We start from the raw sequence: 19950 nt of genomic DNA, 5'->3' as shown, positions 1-19950 counted from the left end.
TCTTCTGTTTGTGAGAGCTGCTGTTAATTAGACTAATAACAGTCTCTCTGAGCAGCACACACTAATCTTCATCCTCCATAGTCCTCTTCACCTGAATGAAAAGGACCCTTTCGGTCCTAACCGAGAGCGCCACCTGCAGCCGGCACCTGATATACTAACCATGCTTCTTCTATTAGAAGTCTTTCGGCACACGGCAGGGTTCTTAGACTTTATCCAAAACCAAATCCAGCCACTTTTAAGGTTTTGCTGCACTACTACAGTAATGCACTTTTTTTTTAAAGAGTGGAAACTCACTTTTAACATCAACTCTCCCCAACACCGTATACACTAATATGCAGCTTTAAAATAACTGAACAGTTCAATAAAACACAAAGCACCTTACAGACGATTAGAAGTGACACTTTGATCAAAATTCAATCATTTTGAAGGTTTATGTTACAGTACAAAACTATTTGTAAGTCAGTAATGATGTTATAAGAGCCACACCTCTGTAGGTGTTTAATGTTAATGGGATATATTTGATGTGACTTTAGAAACGCAGCTCAGGTCTATAGTAAAGAAATGGATCACACAGACGTTAATATAACGGGTTAAATCACTGGGAGATTTTCTAGCTTTAAACATACAATAGATGCACATACATTTTTTTAAAAAGCCTTATTCGTATAGAAATATTTGGCATGTATGGCAGAATAAACCGGTCAAATTAAATAAAAAATAGATAAAAAAAAAAAAAATGAAAAAGCCTTGCTATTTTTATAGAAATATTTGACGGAATAAATCAAATAAAAAGCTTTATTCATACAGAAATATTTGACAGGTATGGCAGAATAAAAAAAAAAAGCCTTATTCATATAGAAATATTTGGCATATATGGAAGAATAAACCAGTCAAATTAAAAAAAAAAAAAAAAATTAAAAAGCCTTGCTATTTTTATAGAAATATTTGACGGAATAAATCAAATAGCTTTATAAAATATATATAAAAAAATAAAAAGCCTTATTCATATAGAAATATTTGGCCTATATGGAATAAACCAGTCAAATTAAAAAAAAAAATTAAAAAGCCTTGCTATTTTTATAAAAATATTTGATGGAATTTAAAAAAAAAACCCTTTATTCATAGAAATATTTGACCGGTATGGCAGAATAAAAAAATTAAAAAGCCTTATTCATATAGAAATATTTGGCATGTATGGAAGAATAAACCGGTCAAAAAGAAACAAACCTTGGGAACTCAAAGAAGACACCCAGACAACAGCGTGCAGCATCAAACAAACAATATCCTTTATTTTCTATCACATGATTAACATTCAGTTTTCTGAGGAGGCTCCTGCAGCACACGGACAGACGTCTCCCTCTAGTGACCGATGCACAAATTAAACACTTTTATTACTCCGTTAAAACATACATTAGAAAACGAATAGTATATCTAAAAGGCTAACGTTATATACAAAGACTTTAAATATTTCGTCACAGTCCGGTGAAGCGAGCGAGAGCGGCGGCGTCACCGGCGTCCAAACATCTCCTGTGAAGCGTACGTCATGTACAGGAAGCCGTCCTCGTCTTTGTGGTCCTTGTAGAGCTGAGCCATGGTCAGGGACATGCTGGCGATGCCCGAGTTATTGATCAGCAGGTAGAACGCCTGATTGGGCATCAGGGTCATCCGATTCCTGAGAAACCAGAGCAGACACGAGGAAAAGCCGCAGCGTGAGAAAGCGTGAGAAAGCAGCCAGGTGACGATCAGCTGATGCAGACGGGGACAGATTCTCAGGAGTCACACGCTCCGCTACGGATGTGAACCACAGCAGAGGACTCATCGACTGACTCTTACTCTGTTCATAGAATATTAAGACAAAGAGCTGACCATTTAAAAAAAGTAATAGTATAGTATAGAAAGGTGTATGCACCGATAAAGTGACGTTCTATGAATGCAAAATTACTTGTATAACAAAAAAAAAAAAATTAATTCATAGATTAATACATAAACATAAATTTTTTTGAATTGTAAAATTAAAAAAAGTTCTACATTCATAATGTGCACTAATAATTAGTCTATATGAATGTGAAATTACTGAAATTACTAATATATATATATATATATATATATATATATATACACGTTCACATTTTTAGCATTTAATTATTTAAGCATAAATATATTTTATAAATATATATGTGTGTGTGTGTTCAACATTCAAAAATGTTGAAAACATCATATTTATGGGTTTTTTTGGACGTGAAAAGCTGATTATAGACATTTCTTCACATCAAGCATACTTTTATACAACCTTAATGCAATAAAAAAGTACAAAAATATAATACATGTACAAATTTATATATTATTTATTATATATATATATATATATATATATATATATATATATATATATATATATATATATATATATATATATATAAAAAATAGTCATTTGCATTTCATTATGTTATGAACGAAACTTGGACACAACTCCATACAGGTTTTTATTGAATTTATTTACTTATTAAACGCACCTTTCAATAAATGTTATTAATGCAAAGCTTTAATAAACTGAAATTTAAACTCAACATTAACAAAAAGTTCACTACTCGAGTGTCAAATACATTTAAAGAAAACACAAGTCACTTTTTAATACCGCTTAAGAAGAGCTCGCTCGGGGAGAAATGAAGAAAGTCTGAAGAGGACCGACCTGATGATGGTCACGAACTGAGTCATAGTGAGCTCCTGAGGGACGAGGAACTTGGTCTTATCCAGCGGCGGCAAGTACTTCTCTCTCTGATATCTCTCGATGATCACCTGAAACACACACCGATCAACGCCGGCGGCCGCCGAGACACCGAACACACTCACAACCGGACGCCTCTTACCGGGATTTTGGTCGGAAACTTGGTCCGGATTCCCGCCACCTCCTGTTTCCTCGTCGCTGTTCGGTGATCAGCATTTAAAATAAAAAAAAGACAAGTTTTTCATTTAAATCGCGTCGTGGGAGAGTCGAGCGCGTCGAGTGGAGACACTCACCTAAACTCTTCCTCTGTTTGAAGGGTTTGGGATACGGCGCTTTCTCTAACGGAGGCATGTCGTGCGGCACCTCTGACCCGCGCGCGCGCTAATTAGCCGAGTCGCGCGCCGACGCTCTAATTAAATAACGCGCCGGCCGTGACGTCACGTCCCAACGTCACGGCTCGATAACGGCTAAATCGAGAAATAACAACAAAAAGCGCTGATGTTCGCATGCGCTGTTTTCATATTGAATGCGCACGTACTGACTAGCCTGTAAAGACACGCGTTCCTAAATGAGGCTCTGAATGGATCTTTGTGTCGTTTATGGCTTTCACCTTCTTGGAAATAGAGACGCGGGTGTTTAAAACAGAGGTTTGTATTGTTGTGTCGTTTAACAGTTCGTGCGTGACATGACATGACCACTCAAATGAACCCATTGTGAATTTGTTCGACTATTTAAGCACGCATAACCTGCGTTCTTTTATTAATTGGCGTGCTGTTTCCGTTTTCAAGTGGTAATAAAACAGTTTATTGTCAAAAAATTGCAGTCTGTCGTTTCGTTAGTCTTCATGTTTTTACTTAGACAGCTTTTACAACAGCTAGTCAAATAATGAATAAGAACTCGAAATGAGAACGTTTGAAAGAAAAAAAAAGGATAAAACGCATCCGAACTCCGAATCCCAGAATGCTCAGCGCACTCACCTCTGATTGGCCGTTCGCATTACGATTTATTCGTTCTGTCCAATCAGAGCGTTTCGTGCTGGCAGCGATCTGTTGACCTGCTTGTGGGCGTGAAATGAGCGGAAACCAGCCTTGAGAAGCTCGATTCATTTGACCGAATCGGTTCGTTCGAACGAGTCGACTTTCTAAAGGCTTCATTGAGACATGCGTGTGCAGTTAACTTCAATATGATAAATATTTGAATGTTTAGGGTTAGAGTTTGGTTAGTAGGGTAATGTATTTAAGGAATTTAGTAGCAGTGTTTAAAAATAATTTAAATAAAATGAATATATAACAGCTATCAACACAATTATTAAAACTTTAAAATTAAAAGGAAATATATATAAAAAAAATAATACTGAAATTAACACTGCTACAAAGCTATTAAAAATGGAAAAACATACACATAAAACATTTTCAATATAATTAAAATAAATTGCGATATAAATACAAAAGTGAAATGTGTAATATATCAATAAAATGTACGTTTTTTATGTCTTATACATCTAATAAAATTAGAGCTAAAAATGGGAAATGTTTTCGCAGGGCTAAAATTACGTAAAAATAAATAAATAATTAAATAATTTAAAAGAATCATTAAATAATCAGATACATAAATCATTAAATAAATATGTATTTATCAATTCACGTATTAATTTATTAATTCTTATTTGTGCATATATTTATGTATTGCATCGTGTATTTGACGATTTATACATATATTTCAACACTTATTTAACGAATTCATTTTTACTTTCAGTGTGTTAGTCTATTCGCCAGCTGTTTGTTTCAGTCCCCTGCACTGTTCGGTTCACAAGCGAATCGGCTCACGAGAACGATTCATTCGCGACTCGACCAGCGCTAGCGGAAACGTCATGAAGTGACAGCAGCAGCAGCAGCAGCAGAGCGCGGTGAGTCGAGCGCTCGCCCCGTTTCCCGTTCTCGGACGAAATTCAGCGTCCGTTCGGTCGATCAGACCTCCGATTCCCGGCCTAGCCATGGACGAGCAGGCGGGCCCCGGTGTGTTCTTTAACAACAACAACAACTCGGTTCTTCCCGGTGGAGCGAAAGCGCCTCAACCGGGCGACGGCGGCGGCGGCGGAGAAACGGCCCGCGCTCAGTACAGTATTCCGGGGATTTTACACTTTCTGCAGCACGAGTGGGCCCGGTTCGAGGTGGAACGGGCGCAGTGGGAGGTGGAACGGGCCGAACTGCAGGTAACGCGCCTTTTTCCGACCGTTATTTTCTGAGGTGTTTTGAACGCTGTCCGCCAAAAGTCAGAATCAGACATTTCTGGGCTTGTTTTTCCTCTCGCGCGCTGACGTCACGCGCGACCCTGCATTCACCGCAGCGGCACGAAAACTTGAGTTTCTCTCCTCCGTACTGTAACTCTATCCACTTCATCACAAACACCGAGCTCTGCGACCGGAACCGACGGAACCGACGTATTGTTGGTGTTGTCATGTGAGCGGGCCGTGTTCTTGACGCGTAGATGTGAGAAAAGAAACAGAATTTAAGAGTTCTGCTGGCGCATTCTTTGCATTCCTTAAATTCTAGAAATGTGCGAGTAGAGTTCTGCGTGTACGGCTGTGTTGTCCTGTATGCAAATAATACAGTTTATAAATGTATGGTGGGTAAAGAAAATCAAGTCTGTTTGGAACACTATTTGTGTGTGTGTGTGTGTAGTGTGTATGTGTGTGTGTAGTGTATATATATGTGTGTGTGTGTGTGTGTGTGTGTGTAGTATATGTGTGTGTGTATATATATATGTGTGTGTGTGTGTAGTGTATATATATATATGTGTGTGTGTGTGTGTGTATTTGTGTGTGTATGCATTTAATATTCATGACAATCCCATCTTCCAGTCTCATTACTGTGATATAATTTTGAATATATAAAATGTAAGAGTGTGCATATATATATATATATATATATATATATATATATATATATATATATATATAATATATCTAACTCTAGCCCTCTCTATTCTAATTCTATTCAAACTTTTCTCTGTTTTTGTATTATATTTGTTTTCTTTTATTTATTACACCGTTAAGAAAAAGCCCAAAAGAAAGGCCTAGCTTGCAATATTCTATTTCTATTCTGTCTGTTTTCTATTTATTTCTTATGTAATTTAATAAACAGTTATGCATCTGATGTGCACTGGGCTAACTGAGGCTTATTATAGCGCTTTCTCTCCTGTTGATTCTGGCTGCTTCCGTTGTCCTCGTTTGTCAAGCCGCTCTGGATGAACGCTTCTGCTGAAAGTGAATAATTAAATCTACAAATTAAAAATACGTTTATTTTAGGCCTATACGTGTTGATTTTTTTTAATCAGTTATTTTTTTTAGAATATCTAAACAGTATTATAATATCCCAATATATAATATTTGATGTACTTATTTGTTGAATTATAATTTATTTAATAATATGATGTCAGTGTCGTGATTTAGCACATACGTGACTAATAATAATCATAGCAGAGAATCGCAAAACTCAAAATAAAAGCATCCGGACCTTAAATGTCGTTAAAATAATGTATACAGAAAGGAATGGCCCTAAAGTGCATTTCAGCATCTTATTTACTAGCGTAAAAAAAAAGTGAGAGAGATATGGGTTTGGTATTTCTGGGTGCGTTACCTGCGAGCTGCTTCTGTTCTGGTGGTGTTTCTGATTTCTCACGATGATGTCACGAGAGGAGTCAAAGGCTGCAGTGACATCATCAGCGCCGTCACGGTCCGTCTGCGTTATCTGCTTCCAGACACTCAGTCGTCTCAACTATGAGGAAGTCCTTAAACGCTGGACGCTCCTCTGTGAGGCGGCTAAGTTAGTGACTATCTAGTGTAGTCGTCTTAACTGATATAGTATAGAGACTAGCATTGCTGTCACTTCAGAGGCGTTATTATGCAGTGTTATTTCATTTACAGTTTTTTAGTCATATTTTGAATTATTCTTTGATAAGTTATTTTCATATATATATATATATATATATATATATATATATATATATATATATATATATATATATATATATATATATATATATAGTTTATATATATATAAACTATTTATATATATAATATATTATATATATTATATATATATATATATATATATATATATATATATATATATATATATATATATTATTATTATTTTTTTTTTTTCTATTTCTTATTTTTTTTTAATGTTGTATAGTTAAAATTTTTATTATAGTAGTAGTACTTAGTTTAGTGCCAATTTTAGTGTGTGTGTGTGTATGTTTATGTATGTATATGTGTGTGTTTGTGTGTGTATATATATATATATATATATATATATATATATATATATATAGATATATATATATATATATATATATATATATATATATATATATATATATATATTTTTATGATTATTATTTATTTTACTTCTTATTTTATATATATATAATATATATAATATTTTTTATTATTTATTTTTTTGGGTAACTTTATTTTAGCTACATTTAAATTTAGTGAATCATTCTTTTCAGAGTACAAAGTTAAAGTTGGAGTATTTCAAGTGGTAAAAGGTGATCTTTTGGTTTACTGTGATAACCCTGCTCTGATGGATCGTTTGCTCTTGTCTATTTACATTCTTGTGTATTTTGTGTTGTCGTAGTCGCCAAACCTCTGCGTACCTTCGTGCAATGTCGTACTTTACTACTTGTAAGTCCTTGAAACGCACTTCTGCGTGATTGAGATGAGATATTTAGTCCTAAAGGGCGGCGATTGATTAATGAATACTGCGGGAATATCTTTGGCATTTATGGGTCGTTTACCCGGACGTCCGTACAGTCGCTACATGCAGCCTGTATGTTTTATTATGCTTGATGTCTGAAGGACAAACAGAAAGAGTGAGCGGAAACTGCGCTGACCATGATGGACCCGCCTGACCAGACTGTTTTACAGTAGCTGGGGAAATAATTAATTTTAATACTGTAACACAATACTTATTAAACCTTGTCGTTTGTTAAATTGCACTGTTCTTTGCTGCTCAGAGGTGGTACGATCGCATCTACACAGCAAATATTACTGTGTGCTTTGATACAAGAGGCTGAGGTGGATCAGAGCAGGCTTAATTTGCTCTGGCTTTTATGCTGCATTGCATTTTTAGACTGTAGAGCAGCCTTAAAAGTGCCAAGTTGCATTTGCTGCAGGTGTTTTTTAATGCTGCTCAGAGGTGGCATGCATGCATTTACACATCAAATACAACCGTGTGCTTTTATACAAGGAGCTGTCGAGGTGGATCAGAGCAGGCTTGATTTATTGTGACTCATGCTGCGTTATGTCTTTACACAGTATATTGAGCGAGCACAGAGCACTTTGCATCTTTTTACAAAGTGTAATACAAGTCCTCAGAATGTGTCTGTGAAGTTTTAGCACAAAACACCCTAAAGAGCATTTATCATATCATTTTGAAAATGCCTTTGGGTGAAAGCAGAAACTCTCTGATTTTGGTGACTGTTTCTTTAAATGCAAATGAGCTGCTGCTCCACGCCCCCTTTTTTGCAACATTCCAGCTCAAACCTGCTAAAAACATCTGTTTTGGTTCAGATCGTCATGTGCATTTTCAACTATGTTATTTCATACTTCTGTAAACTAATTCTCATTCACACACAAGTTTGCGTTAAAAAACACAGGAGTTCCAGTCGGTTATGTCTGTGAAGGTAAACGTCTGGGAAGGAAATCACATGTTTATTTAAGATCTATTTAAATAAGTCCACTGCTCTCTTGTCTCTGAGACGCTGTTAGCATGTTTCGTATATTCTACGATACCAGGAGCTAAGCTGGGCCGGAGCACGCTTAAATTAGCTGGGCTTTTATGCAGCATTGCGTCTTTACGCTGAATTTTGAGCAGGCACACGCTGCAAAAATGCTTTTCCAGCTTAGATGTTTTGTCTCGTTTACAGCCAAGGCGTCTAGAAATTCTTAAACGAAGATTTCCTAGACATGTAAAAATGGTCTTAAAAAATGAAGTGAGTTTATTTCAGATTATGTAGCTTACTCCCTAATTTGTGCTTGTCTAGAAAATCATTCCCGATCGAAGACGTTTTAGATATTTTGGCAGGAAACCTTTTTTACAGTGCGTGTACGATTGACAGCTAGTGGTTGAAAGCGGTACTGCAAAAACAAAACACTTTTCAGAGTAGAATTACTGCTTCTAGCATTATCAGAGAAACATCTACGTAGACATAGCATGCTTTCTAACTATATTCAAACATATTATGTTACTTGTTGGCAAAAACGTAAAACATCAGCTGTGCAAAACTCCCCAAAATGGCATTTTGACCAAGTAGAGCGTACGACTTTGCGTGTCTTATCGCCATTTTTTTACGTTTGCATGTTCACATGCGCTCGGCACCGATGCATCCGTCATCCCTAGAAGGCCGCGTCTCTAGCTGAGGAGATCCTGACTGATGTTCCGCTCCTTTCATAGCTCTGCGTGGGCGCCGGCGTGTAGGAGAGGCCGTCATACGTCGAAATCACCCCCGGGCACCTTGACAATCATTTGAAAGGAATATAATTCGCTCCGTCCGCGCATAGGCTCCTGCCACCTGAAGTACGAGACGCGGCGGCGTGAAATTAAAGGCCATTAACGTCGCAAACGAGCGTGCAACAGGCCGAGTGTGTAGGCAGTGTGTTCGTGTGACGCCGGGAAGCAGGACAGAACCGAAGCTGTTGAGTTTTATGAGCTGATGTTGGTGACTCATACTGCTGATGCTCTCTCTCTCTCTCTCTCTCTCTCAGCTCGCGTCGTGCCCTCGGCTGTGAAACGGGAATGCCAGGCTTGACCAGAGAAGGGTGTTTGTGTTATAAGCTGGATTTTGACTAGCCCTTTAGGTCCTTTCACATGACTCACGTCAGCAATTGAGCGCTCCGCTCGACCGGGGACGGGTCAGGACGGTCAAGTAGCCTGAGCGTTAATATTTTTAGTGATGGTGCTTTACGGGCCGTTCATTATTGGCAGGGTTTTTAGCAGGCTGTTCAGTGTCTGTGTTAAAACCCTCTCCGAGACGATGCGTCTCTTAATTTGTCTCCTGCTCTACAGAGCATTTGGAGCGGGTTTGCCTGCAGCAGTAAATGTTGACACGAGCACTGTTGAATTCCAAGTATTATTCAGTATAAGTTTTCTCCTGGTTAGTCAGTGTATGCATGCATCTGGCCGTGAATCATGCTGTTTTCTGCTCCGTTCCATTCTGTCCAGTTTCTTAAAACAGCGTCCAAGTTGAACAGATTGAGTAGCGGACAGGCCAAGTTAAGTTTGCTTGAACTTCGTACGTCACATTACAGCAGCTGCTTCGTTTTTTATGTTTGTTGGATGCATAAGAATTGTTATTTTAACAACAACAAAAATAAATATATATATATATATATATATATATATTTAAAATTGTTTTTATTTATTTATTTATTTTGTAAATTTTATTTATAAAGCTGTAATAAAATAAAACTAATAATTAGAGTAACAATATTATTGTATATTATATTGTCCTGGAAAATAGTTAGAATAATTTTAAGTGAAATTAAAAAAAAAAAAAAAAACTGAATAGTAAAAAAAACCCTACCTAAATTGACAAAAACGCTTCATTGTTAAGCAAATAAATAAATTAGCAAATGAATAAATAAACGAAAAACAAAATAAAAGCATATTTGGAATATTAATACATATTGCAATAAAATAAAACCATAAAAATTAACATTGCATTGGATGATAAGAACTACAGTTAAAACTTAAATAAATATGCACTGTTGCATTATTATATCAGTATTTCTAAATAAACATCTAAAAGAAACTTGGTCAGTACCAGGCATTGCTGTTAACCGTTTGACAGCACTCATATTGAAATAATGTTATTATTAATAATTATTATATTAATAATAATACTGCATTGCACTCAATAATGTAGACAAAGTAAATAATGACTAAGACTGAACTAAAAAGAAATAAAACCTGAAGTCTTAATCTTGATTAGAATTAATTATTGTTAATAATAATAATAATAATAAAACAAAAAATATTATATATATATATATATAATATAAAAAAGTACTAAATAAAATAATAAATACTATAATAGCTTAGAAATAACAAAATATATTGGTTGATGTTGACATGAAACGTGGCTTCATTTCATTACATTTACATTTCATTACGTTGATGTTTTTGATTTGTTTGTGAAGCCCATGGCGTTTGAATTCAGGTGTTACTGGGAAATGATCTCAGAGCTTCAGCGTGTGTGTGTGTGTGTCTGTGTGTGTGTCTGTGTGTGTGTGTGTGTGTGTGTGTGTGTGTCTGTGTGTGTGTCTGTGTGTGTGTCTGTGTGTGTGTGTGTGTGTGTGTGTGTGTGTGTGTGTGTGTGTGTGTGTGTGTGTGTGTGTGTGTGTGTGTGTGTGTGTGTGTGTGTGTGTGTGTGTGTCTGTGTGTGTGTGTGTGTGTGTGTGTGTGTGTGTGTGTGTGTGTGTGTGTGTTTTGACTGGGCACGGCAGTGATGTCAGACCGGTGTGTGTCTCTCCGTCCGTCCAGCCATGACTAACCACGTCTGATGTTCTCAAGGGTTTATGTTTACATGAGCGCCCGAACGTCCATTTTCTGTCACACACCACTCATTTTCCTACACATTTGCATGCTCATTTCACCATGTTTTCCCTATTTTCTGGCACCCATTGCAGTTTTGAGAAGGCCACGAAATTTGATGCAGCTCAATGTTTTATGACGGCAGTAAATGGAAAGTGTGTGGCTCGTGATGATTTTATTTAGTCTGATATTTTGGGTTGCTTTAGGAGCAAACACACCGTCTCAGCCAATGAGCCTTTACTTCATGCAGCCAGATTACCGTCAGAAACCAGGTGTGTTCGAGGTAGTACAATAATGTTTTTCTAATAAACTAGTATGCATATTGGATATTAGTGTATTTTATGTGAGGAAAGGAATTATAGAGTGCTGCAGGCCAAAACTTTAAAACTTTAGTTTCTCTTGTGCTGAATCGTTTTTGTTGTTTGTTTGGGGTTTTTTTATGGGCGTTTTGTTTAAATGCCTGAAATAAGTGGTTAACACAAATTCAAGATACTTTAATGTTTCGGGTTTTGGAATTAAAAAACGTTAGAAATCATTGTAGTTGAAAAACTACATTACCCACAATTCCATACAGAATTTCCTCCCATCCGAGAGTTGCAGTGATCAAAGCTCCGCCCACTCCCATGAACCAACACAAATGATGTAATCGAGTCAGTCTTTGTGTGTGCGTGCACATTTTTCAATGAACTTGAAATATATTGCAATTAGCGTGATTTACAATGCTTCTTGGGATTGTAGTCCTTTCTTTCATTAAAGCTGTTTTTCGTTTCCTTTTTTACCGTAAAGTTCGTAGCTGATTGTTTCGTTTCATGCTTTAACAAAGGCTTATTTAAATCACTATTGGAAAAATGAACACTATTGCACGCTGTTGGATTGCTTTGGGGGTTTTTTATAGCATGCAGTGTTTAGTGTATATACTCCTTCAGTGTGTAGTATATAAAACAGCTGTCCCTGTCCCTGTGTTTCTCGCTGTTCTTCGGACAGGACGCTTGCACAGAGGTGAATAATTGATGCAGGCCTGGGTTTCCCTGTCGGAGCGTGTGAATGCATCTGATCTGCTCGGTGAACGAGACGCTCTCAGGTTTCCTCCGTGTGTTGGGTGCGGCGCTCAGGAGTTTCCCAAAGGCTTGACAGCAGCTCATTGACTCATGAACTCAGTCAGTCAATCACACATGGCCTTATTACCTTCTAAACGGCTCAAGTAGTGCACTAATCTCACCCTAATCCGCTGGCACTGCTTATTCCTGACAAACTCTTACTAAATGTCCTTTGATTTCCAGTTAATAACCTATTAACTCTCAGCTCAGACCGGAGCGGGTGTAGTTCGCTAAAACTCCTCTGAATATTCTTGTTAATTGCCATTTTAAATAATTAAATCAAAACGCTAATTTAAACGCACTAAATGGAAATAAATAAACTTGATCTGAACTAAATCTAAAATGTAAAAAAAATAAAGTGAAATAAGCCTGAATTTTAATGTTCAAAAAGGCTAAAAAAAAATAAAAAAAAACAAAAGTGCATGATGCATACTGAAAATAAACTAGAATTAAATTGTAAACATACAAATAAAAGATAAATCAAAATATATAATGTAATGTACAAAATAATAATGTAAATAACTAAAATATAAAAACTAACGAATTCAAGAATAATATATTCATGATGATAGTAAAATTACAACTTATTGCTATAAAAAATATCTAAAAAACATAATAAGAATAGAAGATATATTTATTTGTAAAAGCTAAAATTATAATTTATATATATATATATATATATATATACACACACACATATACATACATATACATATATATGCATGTGTGTGTGTGTATATATATATATATATATATATAGTAGTGCTGTCAAACGATTCAAAATAAGAGTTTTTGTTCACATAATATATGTATATTTATTATGTTTATAAACACACACACTCACACATTATATATTTAGAAAATATTAACATGTACATACATTAATATATTGGCATGCATGTATGTACGTGTGTGTGTGTGTGTGTGTGTGTGTGTGTGTGTACTAAAATAGAACAGGCTTGGACATACTTTAAACCATATGTCGTTGTTGTTTTTTCTTTAAAAGCCGTCGTTTGGAGAAGCCTGTGTCTTGTAAGAACCAGTGTGTCAGCTTTAGGTCCCAGCATGCTCTAGTACCGCCACCCTTCATGCCTGTGCTCATGGCTCACGGCCCGTAAAAGCATGTCTGTCCTTGTATAGTAAGGTATGCGCACCTGGCTGTGTCAGGTAACCGTTGAAGGAGGAACGCCCTGCGTCGCACATCACATGACCCCAGCAGCCTTTACCCGTCACAAATAATGTACTAAAGATGATGCAGTAGAAAGCTGTGACCATTGAGTGCATGAAGTGTCCCAGCACCCAGCACTTTTACTCTGCACTTTATATTATAAATGCAATTTGGGATGCACCTAATATTAGAAGCCAGTGTTTACTCAAGTATAGAACTCATTTAAGGCATTTTTTAGTATTGCATAAGGACAAGCATCAATATTTGTATTCGCTGAGCTTGTTGCAATGAAAAAAATGTGTGTGACGCTGCTTTGTGTCGGCGGTGTGAGGGTCATGTGACACTCATTGAACTTTTGTGACTCATGCTATTAGGCAAATGACCCCGTTTTGGGACCAAGAGGAGAACCGGACTGTTTTGAGCCGTGGAAATGTGACCGGGACAGCGAAACAAAACCCGTCTGTGTTTGTTTGTGTGATCATATTCACAGAGATCCCGCACATTTCAAGGGTGTGCGTGTGTGTAATGTGTTAGAGTATTGTTGTCTGTTACCAGACTATAGATGTGTTTATACTAGATCTGGGTTGGCCGTATTGATTTTGCAGATTTTAATTGATTCTGAAATCCCGAGAATCCATCTTTTAGTCCAGAGATGGCCAAAAAACCTGTCGACCGAAAATGGTTTTATTTTTGCATTATAAAATGTAAAAAAAACAACAACAACAAACAATGTGAAGTTTATTTTTTTAAAATAAAAATAAGAAAAATTATAGTTAGTTTTATATATATATATATATATATATATATATATATATATATATATATATATATATATATATATATATATATATATATATATATATAAAATTATAGTTATATTTGTTTTAAAAAATAATTTTATTTACTTACAATTACTTTTAAATACTTACAAATAATTAGAATTAATTACAAATTATTTATAAAAAATTGCATGCCTTCTTTCTAGAATGTAGGTAATGCAGCATTTAATTTCGACCCACAGCCCTCAAATAACTCTGTCTATATATATTGTTTGTTTGAATAAATCTTGAATCACATTTCAGTGCTGTGCAATGGATAAATAGCAATGAGGTTTAATTTTAATCTTTAATATTGTACCATCATTATATGTACTGATAGGGTTAACGGTGTTTTAGTTAAAAGAGAATATCCCATAAATAAAAACTGACATGTATAACTAATATATATTGATGTCAACATTAAACTCAAGATTTTCTTTGTAGAATTGGATTGAATTGTGAAATCTGTGTGGATAAATGCATGCATCCCAGCACTGTGCCCTCGAGAAAGCAGTTGATTCAAGTGTTTGCATGCAGTTATTTTCTGTTTAATGCAGTCGATGGAATTCAGTGGGGTAGTTTGAGGCGTTTACACGAAGGCCTTTCAGTCCAATTAATCCATCGCTCTGATTATTGCACGTATACTGATGCGTTAGCTACGATGACACATAAACACACCCCGAGAGGTCAGTGGGTCACAGGACAGGAGAACATTTAGTTCTGACCCAAATTCTGACAGCACCATTAAAACATTTCACTCTAATGTCTCCGTCCCAACTTAAGTGCTTATGCATCACTTCATAGCGTTTATAATAAAGAGTAAATGGTGCAAGTTTTTAAAACCCTAATAAAATGACAAAAGCACATAACAAAATGACTAATAATTAAACTGAAATTAAAAGGTCACTTAATGTCCTGCCTAACAGCACCTTATTATTTTATTCTGGCAGTTAAACTAAAATTAAATTACGAGTGTCACTATATGACTGTATTGTAACTCCATTGCTTAAACACCTTTAATATTTGCTATTTTGGGAAAATAGTGCCATTCAAAACATTTATAAAAATCACAAAATGCTAAAAAATGTAAAGCCAAAAACCAGGATGAATATTGTAAATAGCGTTTTGTTAAATGTTATCTATTTATCATGCATCCAAATTAAAAATGCTATTTTTCACATGATATTTAACGGTTTTAATTTTTATTTTATTGTTGATATATTTCAATGTCTTTTCACATTTTTACTGGTAACACTTTACAATAATGTTCATTAGTAACAACATTAATTAACGCAATCCAATACTGAACAATACTTCTACAGCATTTATTAATCTCAGTTGATGCTAATTTCGGCATTTATTGGCATAACTAACTAATCACTAAAAATATTAAATTGATATTAAATGTACAGCGATGTCTAACAGCTCCATGAAAGCAATACAAGTGCACGTTAACTTAAATGTGTCACCAATTCTAGTGATCATTTCTTAAAAGACACCAAACACTTCGACTGCCTATCTAATAATCCAGCAGCGCTCTCCATATTTAGAAAAGCTGTGGTTCCAGGAGCCTCTCCGAGCCGCTGCAGGGTGAATGCATGTGGGCGCTCGACTCGAGCAAACACCGCTCAAACCTAGAAATGTTGATTTAAATTGCTAAGCGGCGGTTCAGGCGTTGGTGAGGCGTTTTTGTTCGACGTGTTCAAAGGGAAGATGACACACTGCTCGTCCTCCCACACTTTTCCTGATGCGCAGCACCTGCCCTCGGGGAACCCATGAATCCATACCGCACTATCTAGACCACACAGACCATTAACTGACCCGCTAAGTAGTGCACGTTCTGGCCAGCAGACGCCATTAGAGGATATCCTGTGTAGTTTGTAGATACTGTATGGGTATTTTGGGCGAGAGACTATTAGTGTCTCTCTCTCTCTCTCTCTCTCTCTCTCTCTCTCTCTCTCTCTCTCTCTCTCTCTCTCTCTCTCTCTCTCTCTCTCTCTCTCTCTCTCTCTCTCTCTCTCTCTCTCTCTCTCTCTCTCTCTCTCTCTCTCTCTCTCTCTCTCTCTCTGTCTCTCTCTGTCTCTCTCTCTCTCTCTCTCTCTCTCTCTCTCTCTCTCTCTCTCTCTCTTCTCTCTCTCTCTATCTGTCTCTCTCTCTCTCTCTCTCTCTCTCTCTCTCTCTCTCTCTCTTTTAAAAACTAAACTAAAGCTATAAAATAAACTTTAACTGAAATAAAAGAAGCATAAACTATATACATATTTTTAAAAAGAAATGGCAAAACCAAAAAACTTTACAAACATTTTTATTAAAATGAAAAAAAGGGGGGATTTTAATATTAATAAAAATCTGTGTGTGTTTTTTTATTTATATATATATATATGATGATAAAATGTATTAAATGCAGATAATTTCTCAGTTAAGCACATTTTCACCCCAGATTCACGTCAATGTAGTCTTTTTATTATTTTTATTCAATTCTGTGCTGTTTTCATCATTATTATTAATAGTAAATAAAATAAAAGCAGCCCAACAAAAGGCTTGTTTTTACACATCACATTGAGCACGTTTTTCTGTGTGAGTGGTATATCGGCTGAAAGCGTCTTTTTTGTCTCATTGCGTGGGGCATTTATATTTGTTGGCTGATATGTCGTCATTTCTTCTGAAAGCGCTGCGAGTGCCAGAGGTTGATGTCAGGGGCCTCCCGTTTTCTATTTTCACGCACATTATTTATTAGCATTTTTATATTATAGTGTGTTCTCCTGTAAAGTTAGCTTTTAGCAAACATGCGTTTCATTCAAACACTGCCCTGATTAGCTAATAGTTTAATCCGCTTAATGAGTCAAATGTATCTGTGTTTTTATAAAATGGAGGGTTTCGCGGTGATTCAGTCATCTGACGTGAATCCTCTGATCTGATGAATCATCTCAAAAGCTTTGAATCTATAAAAGAGCCGAATGCGACGGCAGTGATCGTATTAGACGAAGCACCTTTCGGTTGTGGATGGCAGGCGTTTTCATTTGTGTCAGATTAAATCCAGCGGCGCTTCATCTCATTCCCGTCTCTATTTCCAGTTTAAGACGTTTCTTCCCTGTGAAGGGCTGCTGTGGGCGGCTCAGTCGTTTCTAACCGCTTAGACCAACCACAGCTTGCTCAAGCAGAATGAAAGCGTTGTTTAACACACACACACACACACACACACACACTGTTGCTCAACGAGAGGCTACGTCACGCTTTGCACACACTGAACACACACTGAGCTGTGTCTCTTTACCTACATGAAGGTTTTTAGCCTCTGATTGATTCAGTCTAGTTGTGTGCTCACGGTACTGAAGACACAAGATACGTATCTGGACGCCCAAAGAAAAAGAAAATGAAAAATACTAACACTTGCTGAAATGCATTTATTAAACTCTGGTAATGTTAGATTGTTTATTATTAGTAGTAGGGATATTTTAGCTGCTAACTAAAGCTATGAGATCAACTGAAAAAAAATTAACCTTTTTAATTAAAACTAAAACATAAATAGAATGAGTGAAAATAAACTATATACATATTTAAAAAAAATTTTTTACAAAAAATGAAAAAGAGAAAAAGGCCACAATAATAACAAAATCTATAATTTTGTGCATATATATTTATATATTATAATTAATACTATTATTACTTTTAATGCTAATCTTTTCTCAATTTTGCACATTTTCACCCCAGTTTTTCTTTCGATTCTGTGCTGTTTTTTATTGTTGTTGTTATTATTGTTGTTCATGAATAAAATAAAAGCAGCTCAACAAAAGGTACCATTACGTGCAGTTTGTATATATCCAGTTATTACGATATTGCAATTTTTATACACAGTTTATTTTGCATTGAGTGTGAGTTGTGGTTTAAAACGTGCTTTATTGTCAGAAAATAATGCGTATAGAATGAGCGGCTCTTAAACAGCCAGTACTTCTTCCTGTAGAGTGAGTTTCTCAGACGGTCTTCATCACTTCTGGAGATGGCTCTGTTTTCTGGCTCAGCTGGTTTGTCGTCTTGGGTCTCTTGACTTCTTCCTGTCTACAAAGACACTTTAGATGGCAAGGATCTTTATGCATTTATTTTTGTAATTTTTGTGCCCTTGTTTTTGACTTTCTTTTTGTTCTGGTCTTGCAGTTGTATTTTATTTTAAATAAGTCTACATTAGTTTTTAGCTTTAATTGTAGGGTTTTTTTTTATAATTTTTTATAATAGTCTGTTTAGGGTATATAGTTTTAATTGGTTTTTTTATGTGTCTGTAGTTTTAGTTTTTTAGCTTTTAATTAATTTATTTATTTTAAAATACGTCTGTTCAGCTTTTCCTTGTTTTTACTTTATTTATTTATTTTTAGTACTTCGTCCAAAAATGAGTTGACTTAGAAAACCAGCTGAAATTTATTTAGTTCGTTTGTTTGCGTTTTATTTCCTTTTGATGATCAATTTCAAATGATTGCATATTTTATTTATTAGCGTGTTTTGTTAGTTTTTTTTTTCTCTGCAAGCACGCTATGCTTCGTCTGTAATTTGCAGTCTAGTTCTCGAATTTACTGAAATGAGGAAGAACCCGTCGTAAGGTTTTGGTGATGATCGCATGAATGAGCTGCAGCCGGAGCCTCCGGCGTTTCTCTGCAGGCATGTCAAGAGACGCCTCTGGGGAGGAGAGTGGGCCGCTCAGACGTCACTGCACTATTTCTGCATTCAGTCGCTTTTCTTGCTCTCCGGCGCTCCTCGTCTCTCTCTCTCTCTCTCTCTCTCCTCCGGAGAGAAAATACAGGCTGGCCTTTTTTGGGAAGGGACGCCTCCGCTGGAAAGGCCCCCGGGAAGCTGACGGAGACGCTCATTTAAATGAAAGGCTTGTGAGGGTTCCAGTCTCGTTTAGGATGGACTTCTTGAGGTTTAATGACTCCTTCAGAGGCGTGTTTTCTCCCATCATTCCTCACGTCTGTCCCGTTCTCCTCTGACCCAGTTTTATTTATATATATATATATATATATATATATATATATATATATATATATATATATATATATATATATATATATATATATATATATATATATATATATATATATATATATATTGTGTTTTGCAGCAGGTGAAGAAGGTGTGGTGTTTCCCGCAGAGATCTCATGAATGAATCTGTGACTGGATTTCACTTTAAAAAGAAATTCTTTGTTTATAGGTATTGTTAACATGCTATTATATTTTCTATAATATTTCTGTATTATAAGTAGTCAAGCAGTCGATTGCCATTGCCATATGTTTATTATTATACGTGTGGTCAGAGGCGTCTGCATTAAAAGAAATTCACAAAAGTGATTTTATATCTGAAAGCACATTAAATTTAAGTGACGTGTCAGTTTTGAGGTTTCAGATATGTTTTTGGAGATTGAAAATTTGGTTGAAATAATGTCATTCGTTAAAAAATTAAAAAGCATGCTTATTCTGGCTTGAACGTATTAAAATATGCAAAAGAAAAAAGTATTTGAAATTTTATTGTGCTTTAAATCATTTAAAAAATCTTACAACT

General features: G+C 35.8%; 2 protein-coding genes across 2 annotated transcripts in view; one reads left to right on the top strand and one right to left on the bottom strand.

Annotated features, from left to right (window-relative positions):
• Window positions 1-1262: 1262 nt before the first annotated feature.
• On the bottom strand, window positions 1263-3171 carry map1lc3c (microtubule-associated protein 1 light chain 3 gamma). Its single transcript, XM_043251529.1, has 4 exons — window positions 3019-3171; window positions 2868-2923; window positions 2690-2796; window positions 1263-1672 (listed from the first exon to the last, which is right to left on the bottom strand). Exons 1-4 carry the CDS (start codon window positions 3074-3076, stop codon window positions 1507-1509), a joined length of 387 nt encoding a protein of 128 aa, XP_043107464.1. The 5' UTR covers window positions 3077-3171; the 3' UTR covers window positions 1263-1506.
• A 1415-nt stretch (window positions 3172-4586) lies between these two features.
• strn (striatin, calmodulin binding protein) overlaps window positions 4587-19950 on the top strand; it is a 46776-nt gene continuing 31412 nt past the window's right edge. The window contains 1 exon segment of the mRNA XM_043251824.1: window positions 4587-4937. Coding sequence (XP_043107759.1) covers window positions 4719-4937 — 219 coding nt within the window. The 5' untranslated portion in view covers window positions 4587-4718.

The sequence above is a fragment of the Puntigrus tetrazona genome, chromosome 11, assembly GCF_018831695.1.
Source record: "Puntigrus tetrazona isolate hp1 chromosome 11, ASM1883169v1, whole genome shotgun sequence".
In the NCBI taxonomy this organism is placed as follows: domain Eukaryota; kingdom Metazoa; phylum Chordata; class Actinopteri; order Cypriniformes; family Cyprinidae; genus Puntigrus; species Puntigrus tetrazona.
Note: the sequence above shows the minus strand (reverse complement) of the source record. Positions and strands in the feature narration are given on the sequence as shown.

Excerpts from the sequence above, each read along its gene's own strand:
- map1lc3c (XM_043251529.1), bottom strand. The coding sequence starts at position 3,076 with ATGCCTCCGTTAGAGAAAGCGCCGTATCCCAAACCCTTCAAACAGAGG. Across the intron at positions 2,924-3,018 it reads CAAACAGAGGAAGAGTTTAG|CGACGAGGAAACAGGAGGTG; the intron begins GTGAGTGTCTCC and ends ATCACCGAACAG. Across the intron at positions 2,797-2,867 it reads AGTTTCCGACCAAAATCCCG|GTGATCATCGAGAGATATCA; the intron begins GTAAGAGGCGTC and ends TGTGTGTTTCAG.